The sequence below is a fragment of the Vulpes vulpes genome, chromosome 12 (genome assembly GCF_048418805.1).
Source record: "Vulpes vulpes isolate BD-2025 chromosome 12, VulVul3, whole genome shotgun sequence".
NCBI classification, from domain to species: domain Eukaryota; kingdom Metazoa; phylum Chordata; class Mammalia; order Carnivora; family Canidae; genus Vulpes; species Vulpes vulpes.
Window position 1 is genome coordinate 18373148 of NC_132791.1, and position 24011 is coordinate 18397158.

Genomic DNA, 24011 nt, shown 5'->3' on the forward strand with positions numbered 1-24011 from the left:
TTTAAAAATAAATAAATAAGGGATCCCTGGGTGGTTCAGTGGTTTGGCGCCTGTCTTTGGCCCAGGGCATGATCCTGGAGTCCTGGTATCAAGTCCCGCGTCGGGCTCCCTGCATAGAACCTGCTTCTCCCTCTGCCTGTGTCCCTGCCTCTCTCTCTCTCTCTGTGTCTATCATGAAGAAAGAAAGAAAGAAAGAAAGAAAGAAAGAAAGAAAGAAAGAACAAACAAACATAAATAAATAAATAAATAAATAAATAAATAAATAAATATAAAAAATAAATTTAAAAAAGAGCTAAAAGGCTTCCAAACCAACGCAACTTAGTCTCATCAGAGGGACCCTCACTCTAGGGCAGCTATGGATACACACCGGAGGCCCAATGAGCTCAGGGATGTCCGAGAGATTCATGAATCCATGGGTGATGTTGGTCAAAGCCTGAAAAGAGAGCAAACAGACGATGAGACAGTGGGCAGCGTATGTCCCACCCTGCTCCTGGCAAGGAGGCTTTCACTGAAGTCGCCCCCCATGACAGAACACAGATGGACATGATAACACCCTAAACTCACTGCCGACACATCCATCCCTTCCCCATCTTTTATAAAACAGCCCTGAGCTGCTGTGGCACTTTCCTCTTTCAATTAACCTTAAAATTGCACAAAACATGAATGCCTTCTCTCTTTTTAAAATTTTAATACATGTAGATATTTTGTATATAACACAAATATATATATTTATATATATATATGATATATATATCTATATCTCCACAGAAAACTTGCAGTGTTGGCTGTGTGTGTGTGTGTGTGTGTGTGTGTACACGCACATGCGTGCAGGTGCCTATTTTACATAAATGGCATCAGGCTGTATGTATTATTTTTCAACTTGCTTTCTCCAACCATATAGCATGACCATCTTTCCACATGAAATTGGGGGTACAGGCATTTTTAGTTTTAACGGATTGCTAAAGAGCTGTCTAAAGGGGCCATACAATTTACACTGTCACTAAAGCCTATGTTTCCACACCCTTACCCATGCTTGATATTTTTAATCACTTTTTTTAAAAAAAGAAACTCTAGTCATCCTCTTTTTTCCTAGTAATTTGGGATTTTTGTCTTTCTGTTATCTACCAGTATGATATCATTTGTCTCCAAAGGGGCACAGTTTTTCACCAATGTGATACCCTAACACGAAGGGGACCTTGCTGTGGTCCCAAGCCACATCCCAGCCTCCTCTACAAATTTCTATCACTCTCTACCCTCTTCATATCCATCAGCTCCCTGTGCCTTGGACACACACTTTTTCTATTCTGAGCTTTGGCTCAGAGTGTTCCTGCCCCCCTGAATTCTGCAAATCCTGTTCTTAACACTCACCTGCTAAGATCATTCTCAGCTCTCAAGTCTCTGCTCAAAGACAGTTCCTCCAAGAAGTCTTCCTGAATTTCCCATATCCCAAAACATCTTTATTCACTTGTTCCCCCATTATGTTCCTCTGCCTCTATGTTACAGCTCTATGACAGCTAATCTCTTGACTGTAAATGCTGCCAACTAGGGGGATGTTCTGGAAGCACTATGTGAGAACAGTGGTACTGGGGTAGGAACAGACATGTGGTGGAAGCTCCAAAGCCAGATGCCAGCTCTGTGTCCTCTGCATAACCACCAGCCTCAAAGGCCCTCAAGCTGTGTTCAATCTTCTCTCCCCTTTAGTAAAAGCAGCAAATGCATAGCCATGCTCCACCCTGGATGATACTCACACTAGACAGGACCTCGATGCGACCTGGTGGCCCCCTGGGTCCGGGGGGGCCCACAATGCTGGCTCCATCCATCCCTCTGTCACCCTGGATACAGCGATGATAGTGAAAAAAATCATTTGTACATGGATAATGCTCCTAGAACCTGGCTGGAAATTTCCCCCACCCCTACTTCAGATCTGTGACCTCACCTTGGGTCCCTGGTCTCCTTTTTCTCCTTTGGGACCCTGGTAAAACAAATAAACATTGTTTGGTTTTCTTCTCTTCACTTTGCTTACTTCCTATCTTGCCTCCCTAAGTGCCCATGTGAATTTTGCCCCCAGATAACAGGACCAAAGATGATGGGCAAACTTCCCTTCCAGAGTCAGAAAGGAGTCTTCCCAGCACAGGGAGAGTGGCTTCTTAACCCCGAATCTCAGAGCCCTCTGCACCTAGAGGATAGGAAAAGGTCTCATTTAACCACTGAGGGGACTCTACTGCTTGTCCCTATAGGCTGTTTCTCCTGGACCAATGTGCTCAGCTCTGGGTCCCATTTGACAAAGATAATGAGATGGGGGGGGGGGGTGGGGGTCGGTCCTCTTGAGAGTAGGAATCACTGCAAAAGATGGACAACACCTCCCTGGGGCTAGATGCAGTGGGAAGGGGCACCTGTCAGGAGCACAGTGTTCTGAAATGAGGCAAAGTGTGAGTACTGAACAGGGCAGCAGGTAGGAAGCAATGAGGTGGAGATGCTTGATGGTAAGGACTGGAGAGAGAGAGAGAGAGAGAGAGGACTTTCAAGTTTTCCTCTATGATGTTCTGTGCTGCTCCTCTAAGAAACAAGCTATAAAGAGCACTTGGCCTCCCCACAGCACTGCCGGAAGCTGGAGGCACAGAGAGGGTGAATTAATGAAAACAGCAGGGCCAGGATAGCACCCCCATAGCTGCCACACTCCAGCACGACAACGTGACAGTCCTCAAAATGAAGGCTTCAAAACAACTTACACTTGGAGCCACTGGTCCGGAGATTCTCGGTTCATGCAATAGCCTGATGCTTCCGGACCCTTCAGTATCCTGGGGAAGGAAGAATGAGAATTTCCTCTCCAATTCCTGAGCATCTACTTGTGCCAGGTATAGAGCTGGGCCCCAGGGCTGGGCTCCGTGGGGGAGCCGCCACAGCCTCTGCCCTTTGTACCAGCGTTGCAGCTGGCTTTTCCAACAGTCCCCAGGGCACGTTGTTCTTTAACCACACAGAGAGGGGAACATACCTCAAACCCAAGTCCCATTGCACATCCAGGGCCTGGGGGTCCTGGGGGTCCAGGAGGCCCTGGAGGTCCCATGATCCCAGGACTGCCGACTTGTCCATTTTTCCCTGGAGGTCCTGGTAAGCCTCTGCTGCCTGGGTCACCCTGTAAGGAAGAGGACAGGTTTACCGGGAGGCCCTGGGTTTGCTCATGAAAGGAATAACATACGTGCCTGAGTCAGAAAATCATTCTTTGGACTTAATGAGATTGATGGGGTCTCTGATGGGCACTGCTTCAAGGTACAGAAACTGCTACCTGGCTAACTGACACTTCACTTGGAGATGAGCTGATGCGCTCTGTGCACGCCCATGTGGGGAGGACGTGAGAGAGGAGTAAACACAATGGGCTGCTCACCCACCCACCCACTCACCCCACCCATGCCAGCCACTCTGCTTTCTCTCAGCACTTGCTGAGATGTGTTTCTCTCTGCTCCCCAACACTCATGTGTTTAGCATTCCAGCCAATAGTCCAATTATAGTAAAGCCAGAGAAAGGACAAAAATGAGAGGCAAGCTTTTTGTTCTTTTTCTTTTACCTTTTCACCAACGGAGCCATTAGGCCCTCTTGCTCCCTGGGAAAGAAAACACACACACACAAACAAAAGACAAGAGAAAGGGTCAATTAATATACATCTCACTTGGTATAGTCAAAAGAAAAGAAAATGCAGAATTATTGACTCTTAAGTAGCAGAATATTAAAATGGGCTGATGTCTCCAAGGCAAGTGCATTATCAGAGTTGTCATTTTGCTAGGCAAGTTATGCCGAAAGCTTGAGAAATCCGTGTTTCAACTCTTAGCTCATTATCTACCTCAAGAGTGAAAAGGAGAAGTTGAAGATTAACCAGGGAGAGATTGTAGAGGAAGAATTCCCTTGGAGAATTGTCCATGCACTGGCCGGTCCATTACCCCACCCTCCCACGATGCAAGTAGAGGGATACGTCCCCTACTCCAAGCTAATAAGCGGACTTCAAGAACTTGATATGTATTCCCTAGACTTTTAGAGATCTGTGGAACAACGGCTGACTTTCTTCTGGATATACCTAAATACCAATATCTGGCTGGAGTGGCCCCAGGATGAGGTTGGGGGGTGTTGCTGTAAAGTAGGTTGCAAAAAAAAAAAAAAAAGGAGGTTGCATGTCCATCCTCAATGGGGGCCACAGGACAGGTTTAGATCTGGGAGGTGGTTAGATGTGGATCCCATGGAATTGACCCAGCTGTGAGCCCTGAGCAGAAGGGAGGACCAATGGGGCTGGTGGCCAGGAGTGGTCAACTACAAGAGACATGGCCCTACATGTTAGGGGACTGTGGACGCGAGTCCCAATGAGAGAATCTCTGAGGATTCACGAAAGGAGGAGTCAGGAAAAGGTCCTGACACTGATGGTGATGGACCCACCATCTATGGCTGTGCTCTTCTCCTCAGTCCCCTGTCTCCCTGGGCTGGGTCGCTCTTCTATATCAAATCCATAGAAAGGACAGAGCAGATAGTTCCAAAAAAAACATGCTCAAAAGTCAGATGGCAAATGACACTGAGCTTGAAAACAGCCAGGAACGCCAAGGGGAAAAGACAGGAAGCCGAAGCCTGAGACTTCAGTGGTGGAGAGAAGGCACAGGGGAAGACGATCCTGCAAAGTGGTGACGGAAGCCAGGAGCAGGGTGAGGCTCTGATGGGCAGATAGGCTGAAATTCCGGAGCAGGAAGGCCAGCGAGCCCTGCCATTCCCCCTCATCTCCCCCAGTCCCCACACCTACAAGAACAATAAGCTTATTTGCTGCAGTCTGGGTATAGGGCAGAGTCCTGACTAGCTAGGGAACCTGATGGGGGCCGGGGCACCCCAAACTCCTAAGACCAGCTGCTGAGATGCCCTGCCTGATGTCAACACTCCCCCCACCCCCCATCCTCTCCCTGAAACCTGCAAGTCTCAGAAGTAGCTGCTGCCCAGCTCCCCACAATCTGTCCAGACAGAGGCAGAACACAGCCCGAAGTGAGGTTCCAATCTCAAAAAGCAAACACACAAGCAAGAAACACCACACATCCGAGGGAAGGCAACGCAGGGAAAGAGGCGGCAGTGCCAGCAGTGGGATGTACGCCCGGGGAAGGAGCGTGAAGGACACGAGCCAACCGAGACTTGAAGGGTACGCAATACGGATCTCAGGGAGGAGAGGGAGAGTATTACAGCCGCGAGACACGGACCAACTCTCACGAAATAAGCACAGCGGTTATAGAAAAGAACCAAGCAGCGATCTTAGAAATAAAAATACAGAACTGCGGAAAGGAAGTACTCGATAAGAGCTGAATCAGAGGGATGGACCTGAGGAGAGAATCACAGAATCAGGTTGCAGCCCTCCCCACCCCCCTCCCCTGGACATTAGGGGGTGACAGGAGGGGAAGGGGAAGGGGGACTGGGAGAAGCGGTGGTGCCTGGGTTCGGAGGCTTCTCTGCCTACCAGCCTGAGCAGAGAGAAACTACATGTGACCTTTCCCTATGGGCAGAAACAAAAAGAATCAGGTTCCAGTTCCGTCGCCTCTAATCTGGAGGCTATGGTTACTGCACCTGCTCTTCTGGGGTGTGACCAGCCACGCCAGCCTCTGTGGCCTGTAGCAATCTGTCCCCGAGGGAAGTGCCACCCTTACGCGCCTTTCCAGTAATGAGTCGCATAGAAGTCAGGGATATTGTGAACCAGAAGTTAAATTAACCCCCTCTCTTGACTTCTGGACCCTAATCTCTGAAAACCTTATTGTTGTGTTGCTAGCTGAGTGTGTTAAAGAAAATTATGGGGGAATCCCTGGGTGGTTTAGCGGTTTGGCTCCTGCCTTCAGCCCAGGGGGTGGTCCTGGAGTCCTGGGATCGAGTCCCGCATGGGCTCCCTGCAGGGAGCCTGCTTCTCCCTCTGCCTGTGTCTCTGCCTCTCTCTCTCTCTCTCTCTGTCTCTCATGAATAAATAAATTAAATTTTTTTAAAAAAGAAAATTATGTTCAGAAAGTGAAAAATGGTCTTTTTCAAAGTTACCTTCCCAGCTCTTCAAATCAAGAGTACCTCTTGTAGTGGTTTCAAAGGAAGTTCTAGAAGATATTTTGAACCTTGAGTTATTGGTCTCAGACACAGGTGATTTTTATCCAGCTTGTAAATGCAGAAAGGTAGTATTTGGGCCCGTCCCATTGGCTCACAGATTTGGTGACCACCATTTTGGATTCTGAGTGGATCAACTGGGACATGGACGAGCTTGCTTATTGGAATTTACATGAACAGATGCAGTGAAAACTGGGGACTCCAATTACAAGAGTCAGCGAAGACTCCCTGCTCCCAAAATGATGACAGTAGAGCTATAGACTTCATTGCTCAGTGTGAGATCTTGGAATTCCAACCAGCCAAGCTGTGGGTTTGGCTGTGGCAGTGAAGTATGGAGAGGCCAGTTCCACAACGGAAATGCTGCAAAAGACCGAGGCGCAGGAATGCTACAAAATCATGCTTCAGAATTCATTAGAAATTTCCACTCATTACGGTAATGGGATTTGCTAAGGACATTATGAGACTTCAACATACAGGAACATAAAAAAACCTAATAACTCTATCAATTTTTTTTTCTTGTGGTGGTATCTGAGACCTTGGGCACGTCTGTCAGTGGTGGTCATGCAGTTTGTTATACTGATAACTTGCAACTTGTTAGTTACAATTGACCATGGTCTGTTTGGTTTTATGGAGACCCATAATCCTGATTTTGTACCAAACACATCTGATGGTTAAAGAAGAGCTGAAGTAGGAAATCGGGCCAATATTGGAATGTTTAACCGAAATAAGCTGTTACCAGCTCCAAACCACGACTGGAACCTTGTTAAGCGTGGCTCCCCCAGCAGAGTGTCAGATTTAGAGAACTGCTCCAAGAACAACTGGGTTTCAGTAGAAAAAGGGAAGCTGATGATGATTTACTTGCATTTCTCCTCATCTCATGGGCAAGACAAAATCTGCTATCCGAGGTCCAGCAATGACATTTTGGCAGCTTGGTGAGATCACTCAAAGCCTGTTAACTGGGAGTTCAATGCTCCTCAGCAATTCTGGGCATGGAAGAAAACTTCAAAACACAAACTCTTTCCTGCCTGGGTGTTCCAGCACCTTTTGACACTGAAGAATACACTGAGTGACTCAGATTGTAAAAGAAAGTGAAAGAGTGATGATCGTAAATGCGACACATGTGAAGATCTGGATGGCACCGTGTGCTGGGCAAAAAGAAGAAAGGAATTTTACAGAGATTCATCTCCAGCGAGTCCTTTCAGCATCCTTTCCAGAAGCACTTGGTAGCTGAGAAAGCAGGCTACTCCTCGCCTGTTCCTTCATGGGCCAAAGACCTCAGAGGGGCTGCTCATGTTAATTTGGGGAAATAAATTAAGGAGTATGCCTATCATCGAACACAACATAAAATAATCTGTTTCATAAATTCTTAATGACCATTCACATTATGATGACAACCTCACATTTGAAAATAATGACTATATATGATAATATTCTTCTTCTTGCCAAATAAGCTGGACCTTATTCTTTGGGAGAAAAGTCCCCTTTAGATAACTGTCCAGACTGGTCTCTACTCCCTGCAAGTGAGAAGAGAGGCTGCTTTCTGCGCAGCCTGAAGAACTCCTCCTACAAGTGTCCACGCAACTGTGGAAGGCACCGCCTGGCAGGAAATGAGTCCCTTGTCACCGGAGGTGTGCAAACTGAAGAACGGTATCGCGGAGGGGAGTCAAGGATCAAATGTATCATCGGATCTCATGTTGTGTTATGCCCTGGAGACTGCTCATTTTCTTTAGCACGTTTCTGTTATTTTATATCCATACCACAGTTCCTTGGTTTAGTTTTGGCTTTTAAGAAATTTTTTTTAGGTAAATGTCATCTGCAAGGTTTCCTTTGAGTTTTCTAGATGCAAATTTCCAAGTCCTTTTACAGTCTCCTTTTACTTGGCCAGAAAGCATTGTATGAACATTGTGTAACAAATTAGTACTCATAGCAAATTTGGGAGAGAAAAATGTAATTTATCTACAACAATTATCCTGGTGAGCCTGCTGCCCTGTGCAAGGCTGCTCCCCTGAGCTGCTGCAGAGTGCACCCGCCCAGTGTCAGCGTGCGGATGTGGGCATGGGTATTTTTAAATACCAGAGGAGCATGGAAGGGGTGTGTGGGGGCGGGTAGAGGAGAGCTGGTAAGAAGAACAGGGAAGAACAGTGTAGGTCTGTGATGTTTCCTGCAAAATCGAATTTCTTATGAAATACTCAGTACATGTAAAATGAGGTCCATAAAGCTTGACAACTAGTTTCTTTCTTCCTTTTCTGAGAAATGAGCTTTCCATGAAAATCAAGTTACTATTTCAATTAAAATAAACACACTTGAGAGCTGACGGAAACTGGAAATTCAGTTCAGGGAAGATGGTGGCGTCTAGGGAGTTCACATTTTCCACAACTTCATGCAGTGGAGTACACAGAAGGCCTTGCTCCTTATCTCAGCCAGGACAGATCATCCTCGCTCTGAACCCCAGTAAAACTCATGACTGCATCATTGCAAGGAGGTTTACCTTATCTTTATTGCTCTCCTTTGAGGGATGTGGCTTATCTCATCAAAGAGCCTGGGAAGACTGCAGGGGCAGGAACCCCGCCCCCACGCACCGCAGACAGAAGACAGGCTTACAGAGAATGAAGAGTGAAGGGAACAGCAGATTTGCTGATCAAACACTAATGGGGGCCTGAACCAGATCCTAAGGACGCACAGACAGTGTGAGTGCTATTTGTCAGGGTAGGGGTCGATCGGGGGAGCACACCGGTAAGCTATCACCAGCTGAGAGGGGTCCCAGCAGAACAAATACTGTGTTAACAAGAAGTGCAGGAAGGAGGGCTGCTTTCTGCTCATAGAGAGTCTGAAAGGGCTTCTCAGAGGATATATCTGAACTGGCCCTTGGAGGACAAGGAAGGGGAAAGTCACCCAAGATGGAGAGAAAGCATGTGCAAAGGCCAGGGGGCCATCCAGGAAGAGTATGCCCACAGCACTGCAGCAGGGCTGCTGGCTGATCCAGAGGCTACATGAAGGAGACGGGAGGAGAGAGAGCTGGGATGGAAGGTCTGGGTGCCGTCAGTGTTTCGTCCTACAGGCAGCAGCGAGGCTTGATACCTTCTCAGCAAAGCCCAGAGAAAGCCTGCTACGGGAGGGTGGACGGCTGGGGCAGGTGGGTGGAAGCTGGATTGTGGGTGCGGAAAACGCGACACTGGCAAGACGCCTGAAGCCACCGTGTGGGTGAGGAGAGATGAACATCAGATCAGGGAGGAAAGAGGCAAGAGATGTGGATGGCAGGTGCACCAGTCCTGGCAACAGGTGTACCAGTCCTGGTACAGCAGGAAAGGGAGAGGAAGGAGGGCTCAGAGAAGATACTGCCTTTGAGTCCTCATCACTGGCTAGGTGGCAGCGCCATTCACGGAAGCTGGAGATGCTGAGCTCAGGTTTGGGCATCAAGAGCCCCAGGACGGGGACATCCAGCAGCGAGGGGATTAGGACCCCTCCTATTTAGATTAGAAAGGGTCATTCACCTAAGAGGCAAGGAGGTCTAGAGGTCTCAGGCCTAGAGGTCAGACAGAGAGACGCAGTGTGGGTCTGGTGGCCCCCATGTGCTTGGACCCCTCCCACCCTGTCCGTACCTTCTCTCCCTTCATCCCAGGAAGGCCGGAGGCTCCATCAGGTCCAGGCTGTCCCTCGGGGCCCTGAGAATATCAATGACAATCAGCCCACAACATCTCTGATAAGAATCACTATGAACCCTTCCTGGAGAAGTAGGCCATGGCTGGGAGGACCAATCAGGTGAGGTCAATGGGTCCAGGAGCCTTGTGTCAGTCTAGGGTGGAAATGCTGGTCCCTGGCCCCAGCATGGCCACTGCTGACCATGCACCTGTGGATGAGTGTCCCTCACTCTCTGGGTGGCATCTTCCTCTCTGGGTTTGGGGGGAGCTGGGGGCAGGGTCGGCCTAGATGGTCTCTGAGGACCTCCTGCCCCCGGCCCAGCACTTCGATGTCCTATGATTCCAAGATTCCACATGAGTCTGTATCTCCTATCCTAAGACAAAACAGCAAAGCAGTGTGTAGGATGGTATGTTTCTTGGCTTCTGCTTCTTATGAGTCTCAGCAATGACTCAGCTGAGGATTTTTGTTTACAAACATTAGCTAGCTGCTCACTCTCTGTTATGAGCCTTCGTGTTGGAGTCTGGGGTCTAGAGGAAGCCTCACGGCCAAGGAGAGGGAGAGATGACCAGCAGCTCACCGGGGGCCCAGGTTCACCAGCAGCTCCATCCTCTCCAGGCGATCCAGGGGGTCCCATGAAAACATCAGTTCCTGGTTTTCCTGGAATCCCAGGTGAGCCAGGAGGGCCCGGGGGACCTGGGGGACCCTTAAAAAAAAAACAGATACTCTGTTAAGAAACAGCAGGGTAGGGGATAAAATATACTAAGCATATATGTTCCCTTCATTCTCTCTGTTCCTCACAATAACACTGCAAGTAGGGGGATCCCTGGGTGGCTCAGCGGTTTAGCGCCTGCCTTTGGCCCAGGGCGCAATCCTGGAGTCCCGGATCAAGTCCCACATTGGGCTCCCGGCATGGAGCCTGTTTCTCCCTCCTCCTGTGTCTCTGCCTCTCTCTCTCTATGTCTATCATAAATAAATAAATCTTTAAAAAAAAAAACACTGCAAGTAGAGACTGGTGTTCCCACTTAGCTGATGGGGGAAACTGAGGCTCAGTGAGACAATGTGACTTGGTCTGGGCTTACACACTCACAGCTAATTATTAGAAAAGCTGGGACTTGAACCCAGGTCTTTCTGAGCCTATCATATCATGTTTTCTCCCTAGACATAGCTATAGAATAAAAATCCACAATCAGTTAGAATTTTCAGAGGTGTCCTGGCTAATTTAGTTTTCTGATTACCTGACAGAGCAGTCAAAGACTGCCTGTTGCTAACTCTTATTAAAATTCTTCCTGTAGGGGCACTTGGGTGGCTCAGCGGTTGAGCATCTGCCTTTGGCTCAAGGCATGACCCCGGGGCCCTGGGATCCAGTCCCACACTGGGCTCCCCGCATGGAGCCTGCTTCTCCCTCTCCCTGTGTCTCTTGTGAATAAATAAAATCTTTAAAAAAAAAAAAAAAAAAAAAAAACCATCCTGCAGTGGACTAGTCTCTTTAGCCTCCAGCTGGGTTGGTGGATCCTACCAGTCAGAAAGATCCATGTGACTCCCATTTCACTTATCCAGTTAGGTCCAGAATCCTTCCTGTCCTAGCCTGAGGAGGGGACAGAGGGGCAACTGGGTGGAGTCTTCTAGGGTGAAGATTCAGCACAGGGGCTCAGGGAAAGGGCTGAAGGCAAGGTTGGGGGCCCCAGCACAAAGCCACCAGCTGGAGTTGGAGAAGGGAGGTGATCGCCAGGAACCAGAAACTAGTGGGGGCCCTGCCTTGGGCAGGAGGCTGAGGTAGCAAGAGCAAAGGGGAAGAAGGATCAGTTGAAGAGGTAGTAGGGATTGCCTCGGGGTAAGGAGGATTTCAAGAAGGATCTGGAAGCCAAAGTGTGAAATACTACCCAGAGAAGAGGCCAGTAATTCTCTATAATGGGTAGAGGGGATGGAGGCAAAGCCAATAAGAAGTGAGGGTCATGGGGATACGTGACCACGGAACAGCGCTGGATGCCAGGTAAAGGGGGCAAGCAGCGAAGCAGAGGTCCTGAATATAAACTATATATAAGACTCATATTCATTTAAAACAAAACAAAACTGATCAAAGTGGAAAATGCCAAACATAGACACATGTGGAGGGGAAATCCTCCGGATTTCTGAGAAGGCGGTCCCAGATCCCAGGATGTCCCATTCTCACACTTACCCTTAACAGCTCTTCATTGCGTACCAAGTCCCCAGAGCCAAACCCAATTTCGGAGCCCCAGCCCAGGCCGGAGCCCTCGGCCTCAGTTTCTACCTGGAGAAAGAAGAAATTCCCACCGCTTGGTTTCACCTGCCACTCCCTAAGGACAGGCAGGTCACCAAAAGTCTTCCCTTGTAGCCCTATCACTGCTGCTGCCACTGCCCTTCTGGTCTCTTCTCCCACTCTCCTCCCCATTACCTCCCTTTGCACAGCCAACAGCCAACCAATCCTCAAACATAGGGTGCTCTTTCACATCTTCTCAGCCTCCCTTCTTGCCTTTCAAACTGTTACTCATCCTTCAAGGCCTAGTTCCACGGCCACCACCTCCATGAAGCCCTCCCACCCCATTTCCAGGTGGAGGTGGAATTCATCTCTCCCTACTCTGTGTTCCTCACCAATCTCTGCTGAGGTCTGGATTTGGGGGGTAGGACCACCTGACTTGAAGCTCAGTTGTGTGTATGTCTGTGGGCCCCTCTTGGCTAGGTCCCCTCCAGGGTTGGCCTATCCTGAACCGGGCATTCAGATACCTCTGCACAAGATCTGGTACCAAGAAGGCACTCAGTGCATACTTGTTGAATGCCATCAAATTCCTCCAAAGGACAAAAGGGAATCTCTTAAAAATACCTTTCTAGTACTTAATTCCTGAACATAAGAATCAGGTAAGGCTCAGTTCAGTCATGGAACATGCATGGAGCATATGCTCAGAGGCCCCAAGGAGGGGCTGGGCTGGAGGTTAGGTCTGGATTGAGAAGGGTGGCGGTGGCGTGTGCATGCGAGTGGGAGAGGGAAGGTGGTGAAGGGGGGGGGCTGCTGCCACTGTCTGAGGCACCAGCTAGCCTCAGGGCTTGGAGACAAACTGGATGGGGACGTGGGAGGCAGAGGGCCACTGGAAGATGTTTCCTGATTTGCCTTGGTATCCAGGAAGATGGGGTGCTGCTCCCAGAGACAGAGCATCCTGAAGGAGGAACAGTCCTGGGGCACAGTGACAAGTTGTTCAGGATGTGGTGGAGAGACATGTGGGCCATTCAGGGCCCAGGATATAAATAGGATATAAACAGACTCTGCCCCTGAGTTCCCTGAGGGTTCTGACAGAGGTAAAGGCCCTGACGTCTCACTGGAAGGCACCCTGAATCTGAGTCTGTGCCTATTTCTCAGCAGCCCCAACCCCTGCACACTGCGTGTGTGCTGAGCCCAGATAGGGGGTCTCACCGTGGGTCCAGTAGGCCTGGCAGGTTCAGGGTGGCCAAAAAGCCCCTCCCCAGCTTCACCCTAAAGAGGACAGAATGGTCAGCAGAGCGCTGGGCATCCCTCCTCTGCCACTTTGTAGAAACTGATCATCTTTAAGAGGAGCCTTACACAGGGGTAAAGAAGGCTTTGTTCCTCATGAGCCAGCCCAAGGGGCACTTGTCACCCTGGGCTCAGGAGCCCTTTCTTTCTGCATCTCACACATAGGGCGGATGGGTATGATGGAGGGAAGGAGGCTGTAGGGATCCTCCCCATTCTGTCAGCTAGGGTCCCCCCACCGCCCCAGTCCAGGTCCTGCCAGAGCAGGGTAACCAGGCCCAATATGCCACCCTCTGAGGCAGGTTCTGGCCACCCCGCTCCTCCCACCAGCCCTGTAGCCTGTCCAGAGCCTTTATTGCTCATAGGCCTGCCTCCCTGGGACCGTGGGCTCCTGGAGGCCAGGCATAGTGCCCAAATCACCTCTAGGCCCCAGCGCCTGGCCTTTGGTGGGTGTTTAGGAAATGTTTTCAGAGTGACAGGAACACCCACTTGGAGAGGAGAAGCAGAAAGGAAAAATAAAGCCCTTTTTATAAACAAATAAATACAGACAGTTAATGCCACACAATGTACTCAAGTTTAGAACCAGTTTTCATCGTGCGTTATATTCCTACACCACTAAATATTCCTGGTAAGTATAATTTTAATAGCTGCATAATATTCCATCATTTGAATAGCCTTTATCCAATTGACCCCCTTTTTTGTCTAGTTAAACTGTGTCCAATTTTTTCTATTATGGGTAATATGGAGATTAGCAAATTTATATACAACAAAGCCTTTTTACATAGCAGACTATCCCCTTTAGGACTAATTCCCAGAACAAAAGTTTCCACGTTAATACGAAGTAGTTTCATGGTTGTTAATACGTGCTTGCAAAGCCCTTCCCAGAAGTAGTAAACCCATCAACACTGCCACCAACATGACAGGTCTCACCAGGCCTTCAGCACCAACTTCTCGAAGTGGAAAATAAAAGGATCAAAGGACAACTGACTCAGTTTCTCCAAGAAATCAATGACAAAAAGAAAAAGGAAGCTAAGAAACAATCATAGACGCCAAGAGACTTAAGAAACATCAGCCCAAACATCATGTATAGAACGTGTCTAGATCCAGATTCAAAGTAATTGTAATAAGGCATTTTTTAAGCAACTAGGGTGTCAGATATTATGAAAGAACCATTGTTAGATGGATAACAACATTGATATTGATAGTAATGACCACTGATGGGTGGCATCGCGGCCAAGGAGGAAAAAAGTTCCAGATCAAACTATTCACAATATGCATTAAAGTATTTATCAGTTAAATAATGCGACATTTGGGATTTGTTTTAAAATACTCCAGCCTTCACCTCCAGCCTTCATCTCTGCTCCAAAAAGATGGCCAAATGAGGTGGAACAGATAAAGCACGGTGGCGAGTTGGCTATGTGTTCACACTGAGTCATGGGTACGTTGGGGGGTTTACTGTAGTACTCTAAATTGTCTTGTGAATTTTTAAAATTTCTATCACAAAAGGTTTTTGAAAGAGAAAAAGGAGAACTGGCTCCACATAAAGGTGCATGGCCAGCCAATACGGCTGCATCTGATGTGGTGTCACCATGGGGAGATGTGGTCTTCCTGTTTTCCACGGCCCTTAGAGTGAGGAGCAGAAGAGCAGGGGAACCTGGTCGAGGCAGTCACAATGTGTGAGCCGGGGCCACACGGGTCACTGCCAGCTGGGTGGGTTCCACTGAGCTGTCCAGTAGAATCTCCCAGGAGCCTGAACCCCAGAGCAAGGGGCTCCTAGATTGGTCTGGCAACGCACTCAGACACCTGCGGTGGTTTAATGCGCAGAGTTAAAAACCAGAGCTTTGGTTAAAAACCTCCCTCTGTTTATGGATGGCAACATCGACACTGTAGGACACATCACACACCAGTGGCGCCCCTGCAAGGAACCCTGGCATCCTGGCTCCCAGTCTGGCACCTTTCCACTGCACCACACTCTCAGGGGTGCTCAGGGGCATAAGCTCTGCTGGCCAGCATGCCTCGGTTCAAAAGCCAGCTCTGCTTCTTCGAGGCATGCAACAGCAGGCAGGATTCTGGAGGTCCCACGACCCTCACCAGCAAACTGGGGCCCTTTCAGTTTGCAGTGGTATGCATGGGGTCAGATAAACTCGGACGTAGAGTGCTTAATAGATGTCAATATAAACAGCTGATTTCCTGCCCCTCAACTGTGAATTCCTTGGGGACAGGAGCCAGGTCATTATCATCTCCATCTCCAAGAGTCTGAACTGAGGCCCTGAGGTACTGTGCTCAGCCAGTGAGTAAATCAATGAATGAATGGACAGACTTTACAGAAAGAGGCAGTAAGTGGCGCTTGATGACCCCTGGACCACTAGCAGAGGTCCTCAGGCCATGGGCACTCTGGCTCCAGAGTATTCTTGGACATGTGGTCCCACAGCCCTCGCAGGTTAGCCCTGAAGTGCTGTGGTGGGTCACATGGGCCATGTGCCTCCAGTCTGAGTCAAGGGTCTGAAAGCGCAGGTGACCCGATGTTACTTAGGAAGCTGACTTGCCCGATCTGGTCACCAGACTGTCCCTTACAAATATTCACATGCCCAGAGCAGCTTCATTCAGATTCACACCTGCCCATGCAGAGAACAGTGGGGTTCTTAGTTCCCAAACACAAAGTTACAGTCCTTATGTGGTGACAACCCCAGGCATGCGTACAGAGCTTTGCAAACATTCCCAGACTGCGGGACCTCTGACTTGACCTCACAGCCACCCTCCTAGAAAGAGGACCACATGAGCCCCAAAGGAAAGAGAGGGTTTGGGTGAGGTCACACAGATACAGCCCAGAATCAGAGAAACTAAATAACAAACAAACAAACAAACAAACAAAAAGAATCAGAGAAACTCATGGAGGAAGGGACATGGTGGTCACCCACATACACCCCCGAGTCCTGAGTATTAGGAGCTTCCTCATGTTTGGGATGGGACTCCCGTGACATTTGAGATGGGGTCTTTGCATCTTTGGCCAGCTTTGCCCATTATAAAGTTTTCATTTGAATTCGAGGACTGGGACAAGAAGCCAGATGCTCTAGATTTTTTTCGCCCTTGCATTTCCTCTGCAAACTGCAGCTTCCTGGGCGTTCCCAGGTTGGATGCCCCTCAAAGGCCCAAATCTGGAACTTAATGAACCACGATGAAACCCACCTCTAAGCAAGCCTCTAAGCAAGTCCCTCCCAGGACTCTGGCCCTTCTTTTCCTCCTCTGGAAGACGGGCCGCACCTCATCTTCATGCCTCTACGCCACTTACCGGAGTGACCCCTCTTTCAGAGGCCACTGTGGGTACGGGCAGCGGGGGCCGCTCCGGGAGGCTGCTGCCCACCTCTTCCGCCTCAGCCTCAGCCGTGGGAAGGGGCTCCGCTGTCGCAGCTGCTGCCAGCTCTCCCTCATCACCAGGCCCCTGAAGAGCAAAACCAGCAAGAGGAATCACCTCCCCTCCCCGGTGACGCAATGTGCAGCATCGCTGCTGGGGGGTGTGGGTGACAGTGGTTCCTAGGGCGCCAGTCCCCGTTTCACGAGACCTGCTTACCTTCAACTGTCCTCACCGCATCACAGGAGCAGGGACTCGCAACCCCCTCCAACATAGGCGCCTCCTCTGGCGGTGGGGTGCTCCCTCCCCACCCTTCTCCCCGGCCACCCCTTCCAACCCGGCAGCCCGCGGAGAAAATTCTTGGACGAAGTTGGGAGGACCAGGGCTGGGTGCTGACTCCCTGACCTGCTCTGTCACGCTCCTTCCACGGCCCCCCTCCCCACCTCCCTCGGGTGGTGACGACCCACGTCGCCAAGCTGAGGGCTGCCCTGGCTTCTGGAAGGCCAGGCACTGCTCCTGCCTTGGCACGCTGGCCCGCCCCCCTGCTGCGAGGCACACTGACCCCCCCCCCCACTGCGAGGCACAGGGAAGGCCAGGAGACGCTTACGGGAGCGCCCGCTTGCTCAGGGGCCGCTGTGGGTGGGAGGGGAACCAGGCCACCCGTGGGGACCTGGCGAGCCTCCTCTTCCTCAGACGTGCTGCCGGGCACTTCCGTCGTGGCTGCTGATGCTGTGAACATTCCTTCAGCGACTGCACCCTGAAAGGGAAGAGGCATGAGAACAGGCCGCTCCTTCCACACCCCTGGTTCAGCAGCCGGGCCAAGGCAGACAAGTCACAGGGCCATAGCTTTGCTCCTGCGAGGCCTGCCTTGGCCCACAGGCCCCTGGAAACCCAAGCTGGGGCACCTCTCAGGTCAGCAGGCCACCCCCAGGCTCCCCCGCGCTCACCGCCGCTTTGGCCTAAGCCTGCACATGCTCGGGCCCTGCGCTCACCCCAGGCAGCTCTGCTGGCCTCCACGAGTCAGGACTCAGGCCCTAGTTTTCTCATGCTGTGACAAGGGCTTTGCCTTTCAACAAGTGGGGGAGGGAAGGATGAGGAGTGAGGGGAAAGAGATGGGAGGTGAAAGAGAAGAAGAAAGGAGGAGGAGGGGAAAAGGAGGAGGAGAAGGTGGAGGCAGCCACTTTGTTAATTAAAATAAGCAAGTGGCCTGGAGAGCTCTGTCAGCGGGTCCCCACTGCGAAGTTCGCCTCATGGACCAAAGGGGAAAGGCTGGGAGCAACCGTATGGAATATTCTCAAAGGCCGGGCTGTTGATATGTGACAGCCAGATGACACCTCCAGTCATTCATCCAGCAAATATCCACCGAGTACCCACCATTTATTTGCAGGGAGGAAGACAGTGAACAAGATGTATATATAATCCCTGTCCTATTAGAGCTTACAGTGTGGAGGGAGCCAGAAATGAACTATTTATTAAGATTATTATTACCTGGATCCTTGGGTGGCCCAGTGGTTGAGCATCTGCCTTTGGCTCAAGTCGTGATCCTGGGGTCCTGGGATCAAGTCCCACACTGGGCTCCACTACGTGGAGCCTGCTTCTCCCTCTGCCTGTGTCTCTGTGTCTCTCATGAATAAATAAAATATTTTTTTAAAAAAATATTTATTCATGAGAGAGACAGAGACACAGGCAGGGAGCCCGACGTGGGACTCCATCCCGGGTCTCCAGGATCGCACCCTGGGCTGAAGGCAGCGCTAAACCGCTGAGCCACCCAGGCTGCCCTAAACAAAATCTTTTAAAAAAAGGTTATTATTAACTACAATTATCATGAGGCCTTCCAAAGAGAGGTTTGAGTACCACGAACATGTCTGATGAGAAGATTCACAGTCTAAGATGGTACTTCCTTTTTTTTTTTTTTAAGATTTATTTATTTATTTTGGAAGGGGGTGGGGAGAGAGAGAGAGAAAATGAGCATGAGGGGGAGGGGAGAGTGGCAGCAGGAGAGGGAAAGAGAGAATCTCAAGTGGACTCCCTGTGGAGCCTGGAGCCCAATACAGGGCTCCATATCATGACCCTGAGATCATGACCTGAGCCAAAATTGAGAGGCAGACACAACTTACTGAACCACCCAGACGCCCCTGGGATGGTACTTCCTTGACAAAGTGGTGCTTGAGCTGAACTCTGAAGGATAAGCCAGGATTCAAGGCAGGGCAGAGGAAGGAAAAGGTTCTAGGCAGAGAGGAGAGGGTATGGGAAGATCCTGAGCAGAGAGCATAGTCAAGAAACTGCAGGAAGGTCAACGAAGTGGGAGCACCGAGAGCCAGTGAGACAGTGGCCTAAGAAGTGGTCACCAAGGCTGGCCAGGCCGGACCCTGCAAGGCCTTGTGGCCACGTGGGGGAACAGGGTCTGGAGTGAGGGCGATGGGAAGCTCCATGCAGAGGGTTGCCCCCCACCCCAGGGAGAGTTGAGGGAGAGGATGGAGGTGAGGTGGAGCCTTAGTCGTCTCAGTCCCACAGGCTGGGGCTGGGAAGGGTAGAAGGAGGCAGGTCTATAACGGATTTAGGTAGAAAAATCAGTAAGACTTGATGCTTAACAGGATATGGAGAGTAAGGAAGAGGGAAGAGAATTCTGGATTGGCTGACTAGGGGGCGATGGTCCCTATCGTTGAGGTGGGAACACAGGAGGAGTGGACATGAGGAGTCCAGGGCTGAGTCTGAGTCTGAAGAACTTGCAGGACTCCCACTCTAATCACATTATAGGGACAGACCCACTAAGTGTCTTAGAATATCTGCGTCCCACCTTCATGAGCTGGGAACACTGTCTCCATGTCGCCTAAGGAGAGGGCTGAGGGAGTTTGGCCCTGCCCTTGACTCTGCCCTTCCTCTGCCCTCTCACAGCCCACGCTTGTGCCCAAAAATAGGGCTCGACCACACACGTGCCCAGGCCTTGGCCAACTCCACTCCAGAGAAGTGCCCCACTCAGGCTCCTTTGGATGTGCTGAACAGAATGAAGACTGGTCCTCTAAGAAGGCCAGGACCTGCTCCAGCTGCGACCTCAACCCCGAGGCACTTTGCACTCCTTACCAGGGTAACCCCTGTCCCAGGGTCCTGGACGGCCATGGAGAGGGTCGCTCCCTCTGTGGGCACAGTGTCGGCCTCTGTTTCGTTGGCGGTGCTATCAGGCACCTCGGCCTCCCCAGCTGCCGTGGCTCCCGAGCCTTCTTCAGCATCTACACTCTGAACAGGAAGACATTGAGAGGGGCCTGTCAGCGGTCCACTGTGGTCCGTGTGTCTGGAGCCAGCAGACAGCCAGGGTCCCTTGGGCATCTGCACCCTGTGGCTTCCTCGCCTTCAAAGCACTTGCACATCCAAGACCTCATCTTGCCCAGCACCGTGAACACAGCACCCATGCGGAAACCCACGTCTCGCACACCATGCAAGGTGTGAGCCCCTGGCCAGCGTGCCACCTGCGTGGTTCACCCCGCTCTTCCCTACCATCGTCGCTGCCACCCACCTCCATCCCTTCCGTCTTCCTTCCACTGCTCCTGGGAGTGGGGCTTTCACGCCCCAGTCATGGTGCCAGGGCAAAATCCAGGGACCCCCAACACACAGCCTTCTCCCTCATTAAGAGGAGTTGGCTGGCCTCACTGACCTCCTCCTCACCTCGCTCTCCTTCCACCCCTCCCGCACCCCTAACCCTGCCCTCCCCGAGGTCACCAACAGTCATAGTGGCAGATCCACCACCCGCCTTCCAGGCCTTTACTCACTGAGACTCTGGGAAGAATATGAAAGCACTGACCAAACCCAGAGCGAGCCGATACCACCCCTTGCCTGGAGCACGACACAGCCTCCGATCCCAGCCCCGGCCTCCAGGCTTGCTTCTCCCAGCCTTTCTCCACTTTCTGAGACCTACTTTGACTAGTCCACTAGCCCACTTCTGAACACATTCTAGCTCCCACTCGTGGCTCTCAGGGTCTCGGGGGCCTCTCCAGCCACATTGCCTGCCTCCTCTTGCTCACACTCAACCCTCTACATGTTCCCATTGATGCCTCCAGGTCTCTGCTCCTGCTAGCCCGCCTCCTGGAACACCTGTCTCACTCTCACCTGCCAGGTTCCTTCTCAGCGTCCCCATAGCCTCACCTTCAGCAGCATCCTATCCTCAGGAAGGCGTCCAGGGCCCCTGATCTTTTGGGTTGGATTCTGAGCCCCTTTCAGTGCTTTTCCTATTGCATCTCTTATGGCTCTGTCCCCAGGAATTGGTCTATCCTATCTACCCGTGCCCCACATAACACATCACTCCACAAACAGCTGAATGAGTCAACAGACCCCTCAGCCTCTAAATCGGGGTCTACACAGACTTGATCCCACGAGGCTATCACTCTGCATTCTGCAGACTGATAAGGAAGACCAGTGACTGCCCCCACCTGTGATGCCCACCATCCCCCAGAAACAGCAAGTGCTCTGAGCTACTTACCAGAGTGACCCTTTCCCCCATATCTTCAGTGGACAAGGAGAGAGCTGGCCCCCCGGTGGGCATACTGCTGGCCTCCGCTTCCCCGGCAGTGCTGGTGGGCACCTCAGCCACCTCGGTGGCCGCTGTGGCTGCCAAACCTTCTTCAGTATGCACAGCCTGAAACAAAAGCATCATGAGGCACCATGTCAGGGGGCCTATGGCTCTGATCCATGTGCCTGTGGCTGGAGAGAACAGACTGCCCACAGCCCTCCCTCTCAGCTTGCATTCCTGTAGCTTCCTTCTCTCGAAGCAACTTTCTTATCTATGACTTCACCCCAGCCCCAAGATAGTCCCAGAATCACAGAATCCCAGGGACAGGAAAGACCGTGAGGCAACTGTATCTCCTGTTTGAATCCAAGCATCTGTTTGCACATGCCCAGTGGCCAGGCCATCCCTGTCTCCTGAGTTAGCCTGCTCCAGCTCCAGACGCTTCTATCTAGACACATCTGTCTCCCTGTGACCTGCCCTAGGTGCCACTCCAGAAGCCGTAAGGACAAGTCGAATGCTTTTGCCCCTGATGGTGCTTCAGAGATGTGCAGACAACAACCTTGTCCTCCTCAGCCTTCTCCAGACCGAACCCCGTGATCCTTCTCTGCCTGGGACTCAGTTTCCTTGGGAAATGCAGAACCTTCTCTGGAGGTTACACAGCAGATGCAAGAAATGGAAATAGCAGTTTTGGGTGCTAGTGTGATCCAACTATCTCAGTTTTCTCTCAGTTTCCAAACGTTTCTTTTTTTTTTTCTTTTAAATTTGGAGGGTTGTTCTGTTTTATTTTGTTCTGTTTTGCAAAACGTAGTTCTTTTGGATACTGAAACCATTAAGCTGACCAAAGTTAGATTTCCTTGCTGCAGGACTTACAAGGAGTCTATAAAAAGGAGGATAGAAAGTGGAGTATCTCCCAAATGTATCTGACCACAGAACCCTTTTTCCTACGATATAAATCCTTGCAGAATTATTGTCCTTCCCCAAAAAAAGAAAGAAAAGATGACGTCACAGATTTTCAAATGAGACTCTTTCTGCCTCAAATTTAGCTGAAGTCCCAAAGAGCTTTACAATAAAGTACAATTAAGAACAATTAATTCATTGTATAATTAAGTACACTTCCACATGCTAGAAAAAGCAACCAGACCACCTGTGTGGCCACGTGCTATGAGACAAGAAAGGAAATCAGTTTGTTTGTTTGTTTGTTTTAATTTAAATTCAATTTGCAAACATATAGCATAACACCCAGTGCTCATCCCATCAAATGTCCTCCTCGGTGCTGGTCACCCAGTTACCCATCCCCCCACCCACCCACCTCTCCTTCTGCAACCCTTTGTTTCCCAGAGTTAGGATCTCTTGTGGTTCTATCAGAGTTAGCCCCCGACCTGCCTCCAGCCACCAGCTGCCTCAGGGCTATACAGGGAAAGGTAAAGAATTCCTTTGGAGAGAGAATCATCTATGTGCTGAGATTTTCTCCTCCTTCCTCTCCACTGCAAACCATTTGTGAGCTGGATAGGTGTTCTTTTGAATTGGGAGACAAAGGGACTGAATTTTGATATTATGCTGGACTGGACTTTGGAAATAGCTGTGAAAATAGGTTATTATCAGATCGTGACTGGGAGAGAATGAGAGGTGTCCGCGTTTCATCCCAGGATAGCAGAAAGAAACACCCGAACCTGTGAGTTTTTAGCAGAGGTTGTTGTGCAAAAAATACATTTGCTTCAATTTCACACCTCATTGTGTCTAGCATTTTTAAAAAGTGGCTTTGTGGGTATAAAAGCCAATTACACGACAATGGAGTGGACACATATGCAATCAATCTGATTCTGTCTTCAAGGAGCTCCAAAGGAAAAGGCTGTGTATCTTCACAAATGAGCAGGAGGGAGGTGGGTACCACAATGAGGACCCAGGACTCATTTCTAGGCAGGTATGAGGACTAGCTCATGCTGCATCTCCTCTCCCTGTCCTGGGGCATCCCTGGAGAGCCTCCTGGGCCCTGGGTCTCCCCTCCTCCGTACCAACAACTAAAACCCTCTTGATTCTTTATCGTGCCCAATACAAGTCACCATCAAGCCTGAAATAAGCAACCAATTTACTACTGACTCAGCAAATGAAATCTACCATTCACTCACCTCCTCAGTGACATGAATGAAGGCCCCATCCCCCGAGCCAACATCTGTAATGGGGGCACCGTCCACAGTATGAACTTCCTCCAGTGTGTCATTCAGGACTTCACCAGACCCTACGGAAGCAGGCATTCTGGAATTAACAACTGCCTTTTGTAATCTTGAAAAAACAATGAAGCACCTCTTTACTTATTAACTTGAAAAGATGTCCATAATATAGGATTAAGAGGAGAAAAAACCAAGTTGCAGAAAAACAGATGTTGAGGGGGATTATTACCCTGTCCTTTAATCACAGATGCTGGCACCAACTGTGGGGTGGGAACCCTGCTTTGCCACTTCCTAGGAACGTGATCTGTGGCAAGTCATTCAACCTGGGCCTCAAGTTCCTCGTCTATAAGTCAGGAGCAACAATTCCTATTTCACAAGGTTGCTTGGAAGATTATGTGCTACGAGGATTAAATAAGTTAATACAAAAAAAGCACTGAGGATAGCCCGTCAATACAGTTAGCAATAAATATAGTTAGCAATTGATAAATGCTCACTGTCAGTGTGGTTCTATGTGTGTTAAGTGAAAAAGACAATATGAATATACATGTTTTATCATTATTATATATATATATAACCTTCATTATATAACTAATACAGTTATTAAATAACATGTAATACATAGATACGTATGTGTGTGTGTGCAGATAAACCACACAAGGTTGGCTAAGCCACACTGCTTAATACTGGTTTCCTCCAGAGGATAGGAAAGAAAATTTTGGAGGGTTCATAGGACTCTGCATTGATTGAACTGTTACCACAAGTACA

The 24011-nt window shown here is 50.0% G+C and overlaps 1 protein-coding gene across 1 annotated transcript in view; it reads right to left on the reverse strand.

Moving 5' to 3' along the window:
- COL15A1 (collagen type XV alpha 1 chain) overlaps window positions 1–24011 on the reverse strand; it is a 104628-nt gene that overhangs the window by 31929 nt on the left and 48688 nt on the right. The window contains exons 7-21 of the mRNA XM_072727866.1: window positions 23205–23314; window positions 21052–21207; window positions 19662–19814; window positions 17188–17337; window positions 16521–16670; window positions 13157–13216; window positions 11909–12001; window positions 10310–10435; window positions 9693–9755; window positions 3563–3598; window positions 2993–3133; window positions 2730–2798; window positions 1937–1972; window positions 1749–1832; window positions 368–433 (exon numbers count right to left, since the gene is read on the reverse strand). Coding sequence (XP_072583967.1) covers window positions 368–433; window positions 1749–1832; window positions 1937–1972; window positions 2730–2798; window positions 2993–3133; window positions 3563–3598; window positions 9693–9755; window positions 10310–10435; window positions 11909–12001; window positions 13157–13216; window positions 16521–16670; window positions 17188–17337; window positions 19662–19814; window positions 21052–21207; window positions 23205–23314 — 1493 coding nt within the window. The remainder of the gene's footprint in view (window positions 1–367; window positions 434–1748; window positions 1833–1936; window positions 1973–2729; window positions 2799–2992; window positions 3134–3562; window positions 3599–9692; window positions 9756–10309; window positions 10436–11908; window positions 12002–13156; window positions 13217–16520; window positions 16671–17187; window positions 17338–19661; window positions 19815–21051; window positions 21208–23204; window positions 23315–24011) is intronic.